General features: G+C 45.0%; 1 protein-coding gene across 1 annotated transcript in view; it reads left to right on the top strand.

The window, feature by feature from the left end:
* Window positions 1-14,418, top strand: part of LPP (LIM domain containing preferred translocation partner in lipoma) — a 347,427-nt gene that overhangs the window by 164,977 nt on the left and 168,032 nt on the right. The window contains exon 5 of the mRNA XM_054166899.1: window positions 92-94. Coding sequence (XP_054022874.1) covers window positions 92-94 — 3 coding nt within the window. The remainder of the gene's footprint in view (window positions 1-91; window positions 95-14,418) is intronic.

The raw sequence follows: 14,418 nt of genomic DNA, 5'->3' as shown, positions 1-14,418 counted from the left end.
CCTTGCCAGAAAAGGCTGCAGCCATCAGGGACATTAGCCAAGTGCAGAGCATGGCTTTTCCCAGCCTTGGGAGAATGAAGTAATTCCCCAGCAAGTGTTGTTCTGTCTCTTATCTCTCTGAGAACAGTGGACTTGGTGGAAGCAGAGGAGCTTCCAGATCACCCTGGATGGGGGGAGAGTGAGAGTACTGGTGAGGGCAGGGTGATGGTTGGGCACCTCATGTGTTCTGGCTTCCTCCTTGCTGGATCACCCAGTGAGGGGACTTCACCATGCTTACTGGAAAGGGTTTGTATCTTCAGCTTCTCATGCCTTCCTCCTGTGGCAGGTTCAAAGATGTGTGTGAGCCACTCAGGGTTATCACTGGGATGTGCTCTTTGGTAGAACCACTCAATGGGATGGATCTTCCTTGCTGAACTCATGAAATTGCTATTTGTCGCACCCTTTTTGACTGGAAAGCTGGGGCTGGAGCTGTATTTGCAGCGTTGGGTTTTGGCAGGAGCTTGGTTAGAGCAAGACATCCTGCTCAGAGGAGGGTGAGCCTACCATTTTTACCCCAGCGCTCCTGCCTGTCACCACCCCTAGATATACTCTATGTAGGAAACACACACTTTAGTCTGTGTGCTCATGTCTCCTTTTTACCCCTTTCTTTTTCCTTCAATCCTCTGAAGGAGATTGGGAGCAGACAAAAGCCAAGGCTAAGTCAGGAGCAGGCAAGGTCTTGTGTTGCAAGATCAGCTCCTTATCTTGCAGGAGCAGCAAAAGCTGTGCTGAAGCAAGACATAAGGCCCGAGAGATGAGGGAAAAGGGCAAGTGTCAATGGAAAAGCTGCTTGATGCCTTTGTGCATTGAGAACAATAATTTTTATGATTCCAGATGGCATTTGCTGTGCTGAAGGAGCAGAACGAATGGAGGCTGTGTTCCTTTTGCTATGAATCCTTTCTCAGCCCTCAGGACATGGTTGCCTGAAGGCAGGGATCTCACAGCCATGTGTTAGATGAGGCTCCAACAAACTGAAGCCAGACCTGATTCTGCTCTCCAATGCCAGGCCACTTTATTTCCATGCCTCAGTTTCCCCATTGCTAAATGTAGTTGCTGGAGCGTGGACTAGATGCACACGTGCTGCGCACTTCTCAGTTTCCCCTTTCCTAAGCATAGACCAGGTCTGATGTTGCTGCCTGAAAAAGTTTGGCCCCTATGGACCCAGTGCAAGCCCTTCAGATTTACTCCAGAGTTTGAAGTTTACCTGCTCCAGTAAATCAGCCCCTTTACAACAGAAATTTTTCTCTGGATGGCGGAGTGCTGATGACAGCTTGTGAAATTTGTATTCTGTGGCTTTAGGTAAAGCTTTTTATCCAAGTTGTTAAGTTGATGAGGGCAGCAGAATGTGTATGTTTAGTTTATTATCATTTTGTGTGTTACTGTTGGCAGACAGCTGAAAGCTGCACAGATTATTGCAGTTTAAGTTGTAGCTTAAGAGCAGCAGTTAAAATAATAACGCCCAGTTTTCATAGGCCTGTTTATCTCTGGATCTCTATTTGAACAGTGGAACTGGCCACTTAGGACCAGATCCAAAAAGGTACTTTAGTATCTGACTTCCCTTGAAGTGCTTATGACCTGATGGAAATCATAGGAGGACTGGTCGTGAAATGCCTTTGCAGTAGATCCAGCTTTTTCTGTGTAATTTCTATTTTCCCATCTAGATTCAGCATCACAGCAGGGCAGGGGAAGAAATGGGAATGGAATGGAGTGGAATGGAATGGAATAGAATGGAATAGAATAGAATGGATTAGAATGGAATAGACCAGGCCAGGTTGGAAGAGACCTTCAAGATCATCACATTCAACCCATTATCTAACACAACCTAATCAACTAAACCATGCAGCCAAGCACCCTATCAAGTCTCCTCCTAAACACCTCCAATGATGGTGTCTCCACCACCTTCCTGGGCAGCCCATTCCAATGGCCAATCACTCTATCTATGAAGAATTTCTTCCTAACATCCAGTCTGAACCTCCCCTGGCACAGCTTGAGACTGTGTCCTCTTGTTCTGATGCTGGTTGCCTGGGAGAAGAGACCAACCCCCACCTGGCTTCAGCCTCCCTTCAGGTAGTTGTAGAGAGCAATGAGGTCACCACTGAGCCTCCTCTTCTCCAGGCTAATCAACCCCAGCTCCCTCAGCCTCTCCTCATAGGGCTTGTGTTCCAAACCCCTCCCCAGCTTTGTTGCCCTTCTCTGGACACGCTCCAGCAACTCAACCTCTTTCCTAAACTGAAGGGTTCAGAACTGGACACAGGACTCAAGGTGTGGCCTAACCAGTGCAGAAATAAATCTAAACTCTTATTAACTGTAATGCCTTAAAAAAAAAAAAAAGAGAGAGAGAGAAAATGTAATATTTTTTAAAAGAGAGAGAAAATGAAATCTTTTTTCCAAGAGTGCATTGAGGCTGGGGGAGAGTTGTGTTGGGAAGTTCCCCTTTGGCTGCAGTCGGGCGGTGAAGGCGAGGGCTGGTTCCCAGAATGGCGCTGAGGGCGCGGTGATGGCGTGTTTGACAAATAAGGACATGAGCACAGAGCCTTTTGCCACGTTGGCCTGGGCTCAGTTTAAAAGAGGGAAAAAAAAAAAAAAGGCAAAAAAAAAGCAGAAAGTCCAGTGTTGGACAGGAAGAAAAATGAAATCACTGTTTGTCAAAGGGAAAGAGATAGATCGGGGAGGGAGGCAGGGGTTTATTATTTTATTCTTGCCTCCTCGTTTCAAAACAGGCATTCTGCCCAGGCCAGGGAAAGCTAAAGGGAAAAACTCTCATAAGCAATCTCTTAAGGGCCCTGTTTCCTCACAGACAGGGACCCTTGCTTGTGGCATCAGCAGTTTCTTCCATCCTTGCCTGGCAGGCTTGCTTAGGCATTGAGGACTGGGCACAGTTGTCCCTACCGTGTATTCTCTCCCTCTGGAGCCATGTGTGCTATGGGGGTGTCTCAATAAGCTGTATCATGAGGGTTTTTTGTCTTCACTGGCTTTGAAATGACCAATTCCCTTTAAAGGAAGGGTTCAGAGCCCAGTATTTTGTGTCTGGGCATTACCTGGGTGGCTCCAGCAGACATGATCCTCAGCTGCAGACCTGCCAAGTGCCACCTTGGGAAACAAAACTCCATTTCTGAGTCACCTCTAGCGACCCAGCTGGAAGCTGGAGGTGGGGAGATTCAGGCTGGATGTGAGGAGGAAGTTCTTCACCATGAGAGTGGTGAAGCCTTGGAATGGGTTGCCCAGGGAGGTGGTTGAGGCCCCGTCCCTGGAGGTCTTTAAGACCAGGCTGGATGAGGCTCTGGCCAGTGTGGGGTGTCCCTTCCCATGGCAGGGGGGTTGGAACTAGATGATCCTTGTGGTCCCTTCCAACCCTGACTGATACTATGATACTATGACCCCCAGGTGCTGCAGCTGCAATGTGGGTCTAATTTTAATTTGAGACTCTAGATGTGAGGGCAACATGTAAGGGAGAGGATTGTATTCATATAGGAGACAGCCTCTTTCCCAACAACTCCCAGCTGTTATCAGTGTGGTTTTTTGTTGGTAAACCGCAAAAACTTTACAAAAGAAATAATAGTTTATCCCTGATAAGGAAGCTGAAGCAGGGGTAGTGTTTTGCCTAAGGCACTAGGCTGCCCAGCAGGAGGTTGAAAATAGGACCTAGATCTCTGTGTCCCACAGTAATTCTGTCTGGTCAATCACTCCGCCTCATTACTGTAAGCACTGTGAATTAATAAGTAAACACTATCAGTGGCTGAAAACAGAAAGAATGTGGGATATACCAAAGAGGATGCACAGAAGTGGTTTAGGATGAGGGTTAGAGTGAAGAGGCAATCAGGCTTTGAACAGTTGCACAAAGTGCAATATAAAATAGTTTGATACAGCAGTTGTTGTTACAAACACCTATGCACAGAAGGGCTGCAGTGCATTCAGACCTATGGCACTCACTGGTGGTACCATTCTGTCGCAATATGTGGAAAATGACCCAAAGGGCTCAAATTCCTATTGCCGAGGAATTTTGAAAGGAGAACTGTCAAAACATGGTCTGAAGGCATTTGTGCCTTCCTCTGTGAGGTTGTTTAGAGGAGCCCTGGCTTGCTTCTACCTAGTCCTTATGCCTTGGAAGAGGTGGAAACATGCTGATAGATGCAAGCAGCGTGAGCTTCATCCCTGTTACAGAGGAGGTTGCCAGGCGCTGGGCACTTCACTGTCTGACTGGCTCTCAGCGAGTGGCGGCGGTGGTGCCTCTTTGTGGGCTGTGACTCACTGGCTAAAGAAAGAGGCAGAATGAAGGAATTTTACTTTTTTCTTTTAAAAAATAATAAAATTGGATGCACCTATTGACAAATAGTTGAGGAGAGAAAAGCATGGTTTTTTACCTATAGGAGGTGCTGCCTTAAATAGCACATCTCCTGCTCAGCAGTGTGGTGGCTGCGTGCTGGGCTTGCTTTAAATTGCTGGCTTTTAATGTTTAGAGAAGCTGAAAAGGCCAAAGAGAGCAGAACATGTGTTCAGCCTCCCTCTAGTGCTAGATTTTGTTAATCATCGGGATTATTGGCCCGGGTGTAGGTGCTCGCTGGCGAGGAATGTGGGGAAGGCAAAGCAGCTCTAGCTGCCGACAGTGCTGCTGGGCTCAAAGCAAGCAGCAGTAGCTCCCAGTAACTGTAAACAAAGCCCTGGTCTGTGTGCATTGCTTGCCTTTCAAGATCCAGCTTTTGCAGATTTCTGGGGCTCCTGACCTTATTTATTAAAATCCATGTGAGAAGCAACTGCCTTTTATCCAAATTGAAGCTGTGTCCAACAGTATAAATAAATTACCTGGTAATGTTAGCCCTCTTACTCAAACCTTGGCTTTGCAGGAATGCTTTTGATCTGAGTCCCTTCTTCCTTCCTCATGTGTTTGAGAAACAGGAATGTGCTGTGCTCCGAATTAGATTTGAACAAATAACATGTATGCTCTCTGCATGCTGAAATGCTCACGGGCTCTCTACAGGTCAATATGTATTTGTTCTATAGTAGGGGTTTCTAGGCACTGAGGTGAGAAAAAACAGTAATACAAAGTCTGTCTATACTGATGCATGATAGGTAAAATGCATGTTTTTCTCATATGCATACATGCATATGCTACATATGTACATGAAAAATGCTTAATGAGTGGGGATATGGAGCAGACCTCAACATTACTGGGGAACAAGCATGCATTTTTTATCCCTGATGGTTTTTGATCCCTTTCTGTGGATAGCATGACCAGCAGATTCAGGATCACAAGAGAAAAGGAGTGCTCGACATGTCTTTTGGGCAGCTCTTGATGTAACTCATCTTATACACATTTATTTTACAATGCCAAACCACATTCTATTTTAAATCTTTAATGAACCTCTGTTCCCATCTACGTAACTTTCCAATCCTTACTCTCTTCAGAATAGACAAAGATGCTTATTATAAACCACAAATTTTACTGAAAGGGTAAACTGGTAAAGTTTTAATTGTACAGCGTGAGCCTGCCACTCATCTCCCTGCCTGACTGTTAATACCTTGGCAATGTTATAATGCAATACAGCCTTTAATAGCTAAACCTCTCGGCAAGGGCTACAAAGGAAGTAAGGATCCAAACAGTTAACTCTGTTCATTATTTTCATTGTGACTATTACTGTGCTATTTACTGTATTTGCTATGTTATTATTTAATGTAGTAACACAGCTTGCAGGATGTGCCAGGACCTGCACCGATGCACTCATGCCTTCATTGGGAGGAGGGTTGTGACTGAGATTGGGAGACACTGAGAGATGGATCAGAGCAGCTTTTGATAATCTGCCATACAGCAGGTTATGAGGTGAGGGAGCAGAAGAAAGCAAAAGCCTAATGCAGATCATATGTAAACAATGGTATAGGACCATCTAAAAAGTTGTGATAGGAAACAGAAAAGTCAGAGATGTTGCTGATCGTGATGCTCAGATCTCAAGCTAAAACCATCACAGATTAAGGTACAGGGCAATGTTATGTACATTGTGAAGCTGGCTTGTGTCCAAACAGTGGGCTGTGGTCCCCTGGTGCTGTACCCAACATCACAAGCCCTAGTGGGCACCTTCTGGCTTGTGTGGATACGTCTTTGTGGGACTGTCACACTGCTGGTGCTGAAGTCAGGTTCACCTCTGGTACCTGCAGAGAGGTTAATCTCTAACCTGAGGTATCTGCCGATGGATAATAGCCACAAGAATGTGGGAAGTAACAGTGGAGGCATGGAAAAAGGCAGGCAAATTTATCCTGTCAGAGCTAGTATCAGCCTCTGACAGACAAAAAAAGGAAGCAAAACCATCACTGTGTCCAAGTATTATTTAAATGGGGGGGATGGGGGGTGGAGATAATGAAGATGTGGGAATTCTTCCATCAAAGCAGCTGAGCTGAGAGATGGAAGAGGGTAGGAAAGCATGATCAGAATTGAAGGCATTTCCATTCTTCTTGGGTTTAAGTGCTATTCAAATCTTCTGTTGGATTAGCAGGTCTTAGGAAAGATCTCTTGTGGGATCAGTTGCTCCTATCTCAAATCTTGGGTAGCCTGTGTTGCATTAGGAAAGTGTAATATAGCAATGAGACTTAGACTCTCAGGAGCAAGAAGGAATTCTAAAAAATGCAGCAGACAAATTATTGTGCCTTTTCTGTGAAGCTGGGTGGGATTGGAAGATGTGGTTTAGAAAGTCAAAGTCTTTCCATGCAGCTTGGTGATGGTGGTCGGCTGGAATGTGGCAGAGCAGAAAGAGTTAAGATTCTCACCTTGGTTTTGTTGCTTCAACTACCATGATGCTGCACAGTAGAGAAATGACCTTTGGCCAAACAGGGGGAAGAGAAATACAGCTCTACCGATTGGAGACCACCGCTGTCCATCTAAATTCAGTTTTACAGCCCTGGATTAGTTCAAAGAGTAGGGCAAACTTCATCCTATTTTAATGCAGATTTTGCCTGGCAGTAATGAGATGTGGCTGTGGAGAAGTTGTGAGAGAATCCAATTTCCAAGAATGGAAGTGACTCAAATGTAGGTTCCTGTCTCTGCTTTTTTAGTTTCCATCACGGGTGAAAAATAGCTTCAGCTACCAGGATGGGTGGTTTTGTTGTCAGAAAATGTTGTCTCTGAAGAGCGTGTGGCAGTGACTGAGCAAGCTGGAAGCTGGTAGAAATAGCAATGAGAAATGTTGTTGTATTTGCTCCAGGACAGAAGAGCAGGCATGATTTTAAGTGTCTACTGCCACTAAACTCCCATCTTTGCAGGGCCGTTCCTCACAATTCTATTTTCCAGTTTTGATTTGCTGCTGAAAATGAAGGATGCTGATTAGCTTTAACAGACAAAGAACAGGTAAGGGAAAACATCTGGAAAACATCATATGATGTTTTTAATGTTGGTGTTAGTGGTGTAAGGAGTAAAATAAAGCATTTTGGAAAGCTGTAGCAATTCCAAATTGTTGCTGAAGCCATCAAGTGTCAACGCTGCCAGAGGCGCTGTGCAGACTCCTCTCATTCAGCAGTCCTGAGCTACATCTCCTTACTTCTCCATCTCCTCATTTTCATATCTCTCTTTTGCCATGGAAACAGCCTCATGGCTTTTCATGTCCCAGGTCTAGCCTTCCACTTCAGCTCTGTTACTCCACTTACTGCTTTCCCTTTCCTTCCCCTGGCTCTGGCTTTGCAAATTCTGCCCTGCAGTACCTCTCTGTGTTCCCAAATGATGCCACTGCCGAGGTCTGTGCTGACATTCAGGTGTCAGTGCTCCCTGGGGGTGGTCGTTGGGCTGTCCTCTGGGAGCAGTGTTTGGTTGATGCTAAGGTCAGGGTGAGCCTCTTAGAGACATTTAGCTAGGGAATGTACTTTCTGTGCAGAAATAAATCCCATTTGGCCTCTAGCTGTGTTGGCCCCAAGCAGAAATACAGTTATATTTTCCTGAGGTCTAATGTGTGCTGGGGACGCCGCATTTTCCGATGCATGAGTTCTTACTGAAAAACAACAACTTACATTCACTTATCAGTGTATCAAAATAAACCTTGGAGCTCACCCAGGAGGGATCTGCACTCTGGGGATGCTCTCTGCTGGGTCTTGCAGCAGTCTTTGGGCAGCACAAGTTACTCATTGTTCAACATTTCATGCAGTTCACATCCTTTTCCTTCAGCTGAGGAAATGTATAGAAGGTAAGGTATCCGAACGAGGAGGTTGTTGGTAAAAAAGAAAGAACAGCCATGGTCATCCAGCCAAATCAAATACCAGGCACACATCTGGCAGCCTTGAAGGGAAGGTAAAAGTGAGCCTAATGGTTTGGAAAATGAGGTTGCAAACTTCTTGAAGGCAAGGACCTTCCTCCATGAATCAGAACTGCGGTGTCTGCCCATCTGAGGCTTCCTGTGCCTTTGGTCCGTGGTGGACCAGAACCATCAACCACCCAAAAAAACATGCAGACTGAGGCAGAGCCCAGGTTTTCCTCCTCTCATCTTTGAGAGACATACAGTAGGTTTTTACCATGACTCATTTCTGCAGAAGCCAAATGCCAAGCCATTGACTCTTGTTCAGTTTTATACATGCATTTTGCTGACATTTTGCCAGCTTCTCTGGGAGATTCTTGAATCCTTGCAAGCGTTTTGGTGCGCCCCCCTTCCTATTACAGCAAAACAAGCAAACAAATTCAGCGTGTCACATGTTTAACTTCTGCACTTGGAGCTTATTCAGGCTGTGAAAATTGACTGGGCAATGTGAATTCTACTTCCCCCCCCCCCTCCCCTTTTTTTGTGGTGGTGGTGATTTCCTAATAGCTTCACAGACCACGTTCAGGAATGCATTCTCAATTCTGGAGAAGCTTGGCTGCGTGCTTAAACGGCGCTCAAAGTTGATGGAACTTCAGTGCACGTGTAAAATTAAGCATATGCTTGTGTTTTACACAGTCTTTTTGCAGGTGACACAAGCAGCTGCATATGGGTTTCCAACATGTGATTAAATTCCAAAAGGAGTTTTTAAAAACCGTTTGTCAACCTTAATTTCCTGAAATTGGTGGCTTTAACAAAACCTATCTTTTTTGATTAAAATTGCCTGAGACGTGTCCCTTTTTAAAAGCTCTTCATTTAACTGTCACAATATACAGTCTTGTGTGAGAGAGATTTTGTTCATGCAAATTTAATTTCCAGTGAAAGCAGTACAAACACAAAGTGATTTTGGTAGATCTGTACGAACACGGCAGCGCCGTTGCTTTCTCGCTTCTGTCAATGTGGGGGCCAGGCAGAGCCATTAAATTGTCAGCTGTGCCCTTCTTGTGTATCGCAGATCATAAAGCTTTGCCTGGTCACCCAGGGAGACCAAAGGCATCCAGCCTTGATCCACAGACATCAAGAGAAGGAGAAATCTTGCGAGTTTGTTCTAGGATTTAATTACCTGCAGTGTTACACATAAGTGAATATCTCTGTTATTTCAAAGTAGAATTTCTCTGGCATCGGCTTCCTAGCCGCAGCATGTTTTTCTCTTTTGTTAGGTTGGACAATGTTGTGGTATCTGGCATTTTCCTTCTGTGAAGCTGTTTAGATATATTGTTATCGAGCTACTCAATCTCCTTCATAAGCTAAGCCAAGTGAGCTCTTTAACGTGCCTGCTTGTCAGCTGTTTCTGCTTTTCTGGGGTTTCTCTCAACTTTTTAAAATGCTGACTTCCAAACTGGACATGGTATTTCAGTGCCAGAAGTGTCAAAAGGAGTAAAATCACCTTCAGTTCCATGCTCCCCTTGCTCCAGGATGGCGTGGCACCAGGCGGTGTGTTTGGTGTGGTTTGGTGCAGTTTTCCCCTATGGAATATAAATCCAGAGTCAGGGGGCTGGGTGTGACAGCTTCCCCTGTGCGTAGGTGTGTGTAATTCATGGCTTGTCAGACATGCCACTGGAGGCATCCTCCTCTTCCCTCTTCTCTTACAACAGAAAAGGAAAGAGAAAGATCATGACTTGGGCAGGAAGTGGAGATGAAGGGAGTCTTTGCTCTTGGATATTGCCATGGGATCCTTTAGAAATGTAACATTCGTGTTGTACGAGGCAGTGGAAGGGTCTTCCTTTATTGCACGGACACTTAATGAGCTGCTTGGATATTGCATTGATTAAGCTTTGCAGCTGTATTGGAGTAATTGGTTACTCTTTGCTTATGGTTCCCCCCTTGGAGGCAGATGATGAAGTATCTGATATCTTCCCTCAGTTGTCATTTTTTTTCTGCAAGCAGCAATACGCTGCAGAGAACATCAGCTCTGCTTGATGGCTAATTAAACGTTAATTTGTGAGGATATCGGAACAGATTTTAAGTTGGCAGGGCAGGGGGCAAAGAAAGGGGAAACTTTTACAGTCGCCATAATTATCAATAATGTGTCTTAATGTAATTGCTTTAATTAAAAGAAAAAGGATATATTCCGTGCTGCTGTAAAGTTAGTTGCAGTCAGTGAAAGTCATCCTGGGTCAAAAGGATTTCATGGCCAGCTATTCTTGCCCCATGAACAGAGAGGTAGTGCTGTCCTGCAGAAAGCATAAAGGAAAAAAAAAATGTATTCCACTTTATATTGTATATTCTGTGGATGAACAGGAACATTTCACTAATTCAATTTAATTCCCAAGGACGAGTGATTGGAACTCCACCCGGAGCATATTAAATTGCCTTAATGGAAAAATAAACTGTTTTTATTCTCCCCTTCTCTCCCCATCTTCCCCATTCGGCTTTCAAATAACTTTATGTGCCTCCTTAGTTTATTAATACACTTCTCATCTTGCTGCTGATTTTGCATCTGGTAGCAGTTAACACAGACAAGACTCCCAGAGCTTTTGATCAGACACGTTAAGTAAGCTATCGGGACCGTCGGATCTGCCGCTCTGGCAGATGTCGGCTCATGGGACTCCTCCTCTCTCTTCATCCCTCAACTGTTCCTTATCAAAACCATCCTGTTGCTTTCATGTACTTGAGTAGCACAGTACCTCTTTCCCATGTACTAGCTGGCCAGTAATACAAAGATTCTTCAGCTGACTAAATGATTTCTTCCGTTTTGCTGTTTTTCAGTAGTGCTGCAGTTTTGAAATCCCACTTTAGCTGACCTTGAAATCTCCTGAACTGCCTTATGTGAGCAAAATGCAGCGGTCAGAAATGTGGAAAAGCTGGGTGCAGGTTTGAATGCTTGAGGTGCAGGTGTTATTCTATGAGACAGAGTGCAGAAGGCCCTGCGACATCATTCTGGGGCAAAGCAGTTGGGAGCTGAGGAGATCTGGCAACACAGGACCTCTCTGTTGGCATCTCCAGCTTTGGGGTAGCAAGAGGTGCACACCTAGGCTGCAAGGCAGATCTTGTTGAATGTTTTGAACTGTTTGCTGCATCCTCTTTACTTCTGTTGCATATCTGGCCTCTGTTGTCCTCAAGCGTGGCCATGGGACAGGGAGTGGTGCACATCTCCTCATGGGCTATTGTTCATGTCCCATGAAAGCCACCAGATTCTTCAGCTGCTGGCCTACTGCTTCAACAGAGCTTGCTGCAGGCCATGGAGGCCATTGGCTAAACCTCTATGATGCAACATCATCCTTTTTTTTGGTTTCTCCTCACTTGTTCAATATCCAGGGCCAAATCCTTTTCTGTGTTCTTGATAAGTCTGGATAAACCATGTTTGTTTGTAGCAAAAGCTTCTCTCCAGCATTAGGAGCAGGTGCTTTTTGTAAAGGAATTCAGTCCTGGGGTCTACCCTGGCATTACCACTACCCATCTGCAATGGATGCCACCATCCTGTCCCTGAGTGGAGTGAAGATGCTGGTTTGGGGATTAAGGCCCCTCTCAGGATGTGCAGAGGGAAACAACTTATTAAACAGTGATGGAAAAAGGACAAAAGCCAGTGCTTGACTTGTGCTTAGATCCAACGATGTCAGGGCTATCCAGCAGTGAAAGTGCAGCTGGAGCTTGGATGGCGTTTTGTTGTCTTCTGACATGTTTTGTCAGGGCTAGGATGGCAAATGCAAAGAATGAAATGTCCTTTAAGGAGTTGGTTGCATTAGCATCTGACCAGAAGGAGGTTGGTTGTGTTTCTGGATTGCTGCACCTTGCTCCACCCCTCTACCTGCTTTCTCATCCCAAGGCTGCCATCCAGTTGACAATAAGCTCCTAACTATTGTATGTGAACAGAGCCTGTCACACTGATCTCTAGGGAAATACAAATCTTTATTGCCATACAGATTCATAATTGCAACAAAGTCTTTGCTGTCTTTCATATCTGTGTCCCAGGGGACTGAGTGCAATTGGCTGTGATTTTGTTTTCAGCTACAGGGAGGGAAATGCTCTATATAGAGACAAATCAGAGCACCAGTGGTCAGTAGTGAGTGTCCAGAGGAGAATGTAAAAGGGGAAGCACAGAATGTTGTGGTGGGGTGGGGTTTTTTTGTTGTTAGTTGTTTTTTTTTGGTTGGGGTTTGTTTGTTTGCTTGTTTGTTTGGTGGGGATTTTGTTTGCTTTGTTTTTAATTATCTTAGTGGAGTTTTCTTCCAGATGTTTCTCCAACTGCTTTTGAAATCCATGCCAACTCATAGCAATTATTGCAGCAGAAGTAGCTATGCAGCTTAGCAGCATGTTGTGTGATGAAACACCTACCTTCTTTTCTTTGTTTTAAGCGTGATGTGATAGTTGGAGGCCATCTTAGGCACAGCAATCACTAATTGATAGAGTTTTTGATTGCTGGAGAAGTAATGAGAAGGGTCAGCAGAACTTTCACCTTGGATTTCCAGTGGGCAGACTTTGGCCTATTATGGAGACTGGCAGACAGAGTCCCTTGGGTGGCAGTCCTGAGGAGTCAAGGAGTTCTGGAAGGCTGGACATTCTTCAACAAGGAAGTTTTGAAGGCACGGGAGCATGCTGTCCCCATTTGCCAAAATGGGTTTTGCTGGGGAAGATGAACAGCCTGGCTCATTAGAGACATTTGATTGCATCTCAGAGAAAAAAAAAGAGACTTTGTGGTTGTTGCAAGAAGGGACAGGCTACTCAGGAGGACCACAAAGTTGCTGTGAGCTTATTCAGGGAGAAAACTAGAAGGGTCAAAACCCTTCTAATTTTGGTCAAGGAAGAGGAAAAGGCTGTGGATGTTGTTTCTTTCTTTGTGGGGGAGGGAGAGCTGGGCCTTCTCTCACCACCACAACCTGGACATTACTAAGACACTGGTTCCTCCCAGAGCAACTGGCTGCTCATGGCTTAGATGAATGGACACTTTGCTGGGTAAAAAACTGGCTGGATGACTGTGCCAAAAGGCTGGTGGTGAATGGAGTTAAATCTGGTTGACAGCTGATCAGAAGTGGTGTTCCCCAGGGCTCACTACTGGGGCCATTTCTGTTTAATGTCTTTATAAATGATCTAGTTGAGGCTGTTGACTGTTCCCTCAGTAAATTTGCAGATGACACTAAACTGGGTGGTAGTGTTGATCTGCTTGAAGGTTGGAAGGCTGTGCAGCGGGACCTGGATAGGCTGGATTGATAGATTGAGGCTAACTGGATGAGATTCAACAAGGCCAAGTGCCAGGTCCTGCACATGGGTCACAGCAACCCCATGCAATGCTACAGGCTTGGGGAGGAGCATCTGGAAAGCTACCCAGCAGAGAAAGACCTGTGAATACTGGACAAACAGCATCCTGGCCTGTATCAGGAATAGCATGGCCAAAGAACCAGATTGTACCTCTGTATTCAGCACTGGTGAGGCCCCTGAAAAGTGGTTATAGCAAGGTGGGGGTCGGTCTCTTCTCCCAGGTAACTAGTAATAGGATGAAAAGACATGGCCACATGTTGTGCCAGGGAACTTTTAGATTGGATATCAAAGAAGCTTCTTCGTTGAAAAGGTTATCAAACACTGGAACTGGCTCCTTAGGGGAGTGGTTCAATCCCCATCCTTTGAGATGTTTAGAAGAGGCATAGATGTGCTGATAGACTTGGTTTAGCACTAGTCTTGTTAGAGGCAGATAATGGTGGGACTCAGAGAATTTAAAGATCTTTTCCAACAAAAATGATTCTGTGATGACTTCTAGTTTTTTGCTTTCTTCATCTGTTCGCTGCTTTCTCTGGGTTTTTGTTGTTGCGGTGTGTTTTTTTTTCTAATACATTTTTATTATTGGTCCTTTTTATAAGCCTCCTACACCACAGTGAGTTTATAAATTGCTAGTTAAGATTTCACAAGATGTCTCCTAGCAATGCTTATCAAGTAGCTTTTCTTCATCTGCTTGTTTGTCTGCCCCAGCTGTAAGCCTGTGCAGTTCTTTACAATACCTGATTGCTTCAGAGGTAGAATCAATTATTCCTCAGGATACCCAGTTCTATTTGCATTTCCATGAGTGGAAAAACTGAATGTTGGCCTGTGGCCACTCTGGGATCATGCTGTAGGCCTGGGACTGAGC

This window comes from Dryobates pubescens, chromosome 13 (genome assembly GCF_014839835.1).
Source record: "Dryobates pubescens isolate bDryPub1 chromosome 13, bDryPub1.pri, whole genome shotgun sequence".
Taxonomy (NCBI): Eukaryota; Metazoa; Chordata; class Aves; order Piciformes; family Picidae; genus Dryobates; species Dryobates pubescens.
Note: the sequence above shows the minus strand (reverse complement) of the source record. Positions and strands in the feature narration are given on the sequence as shown.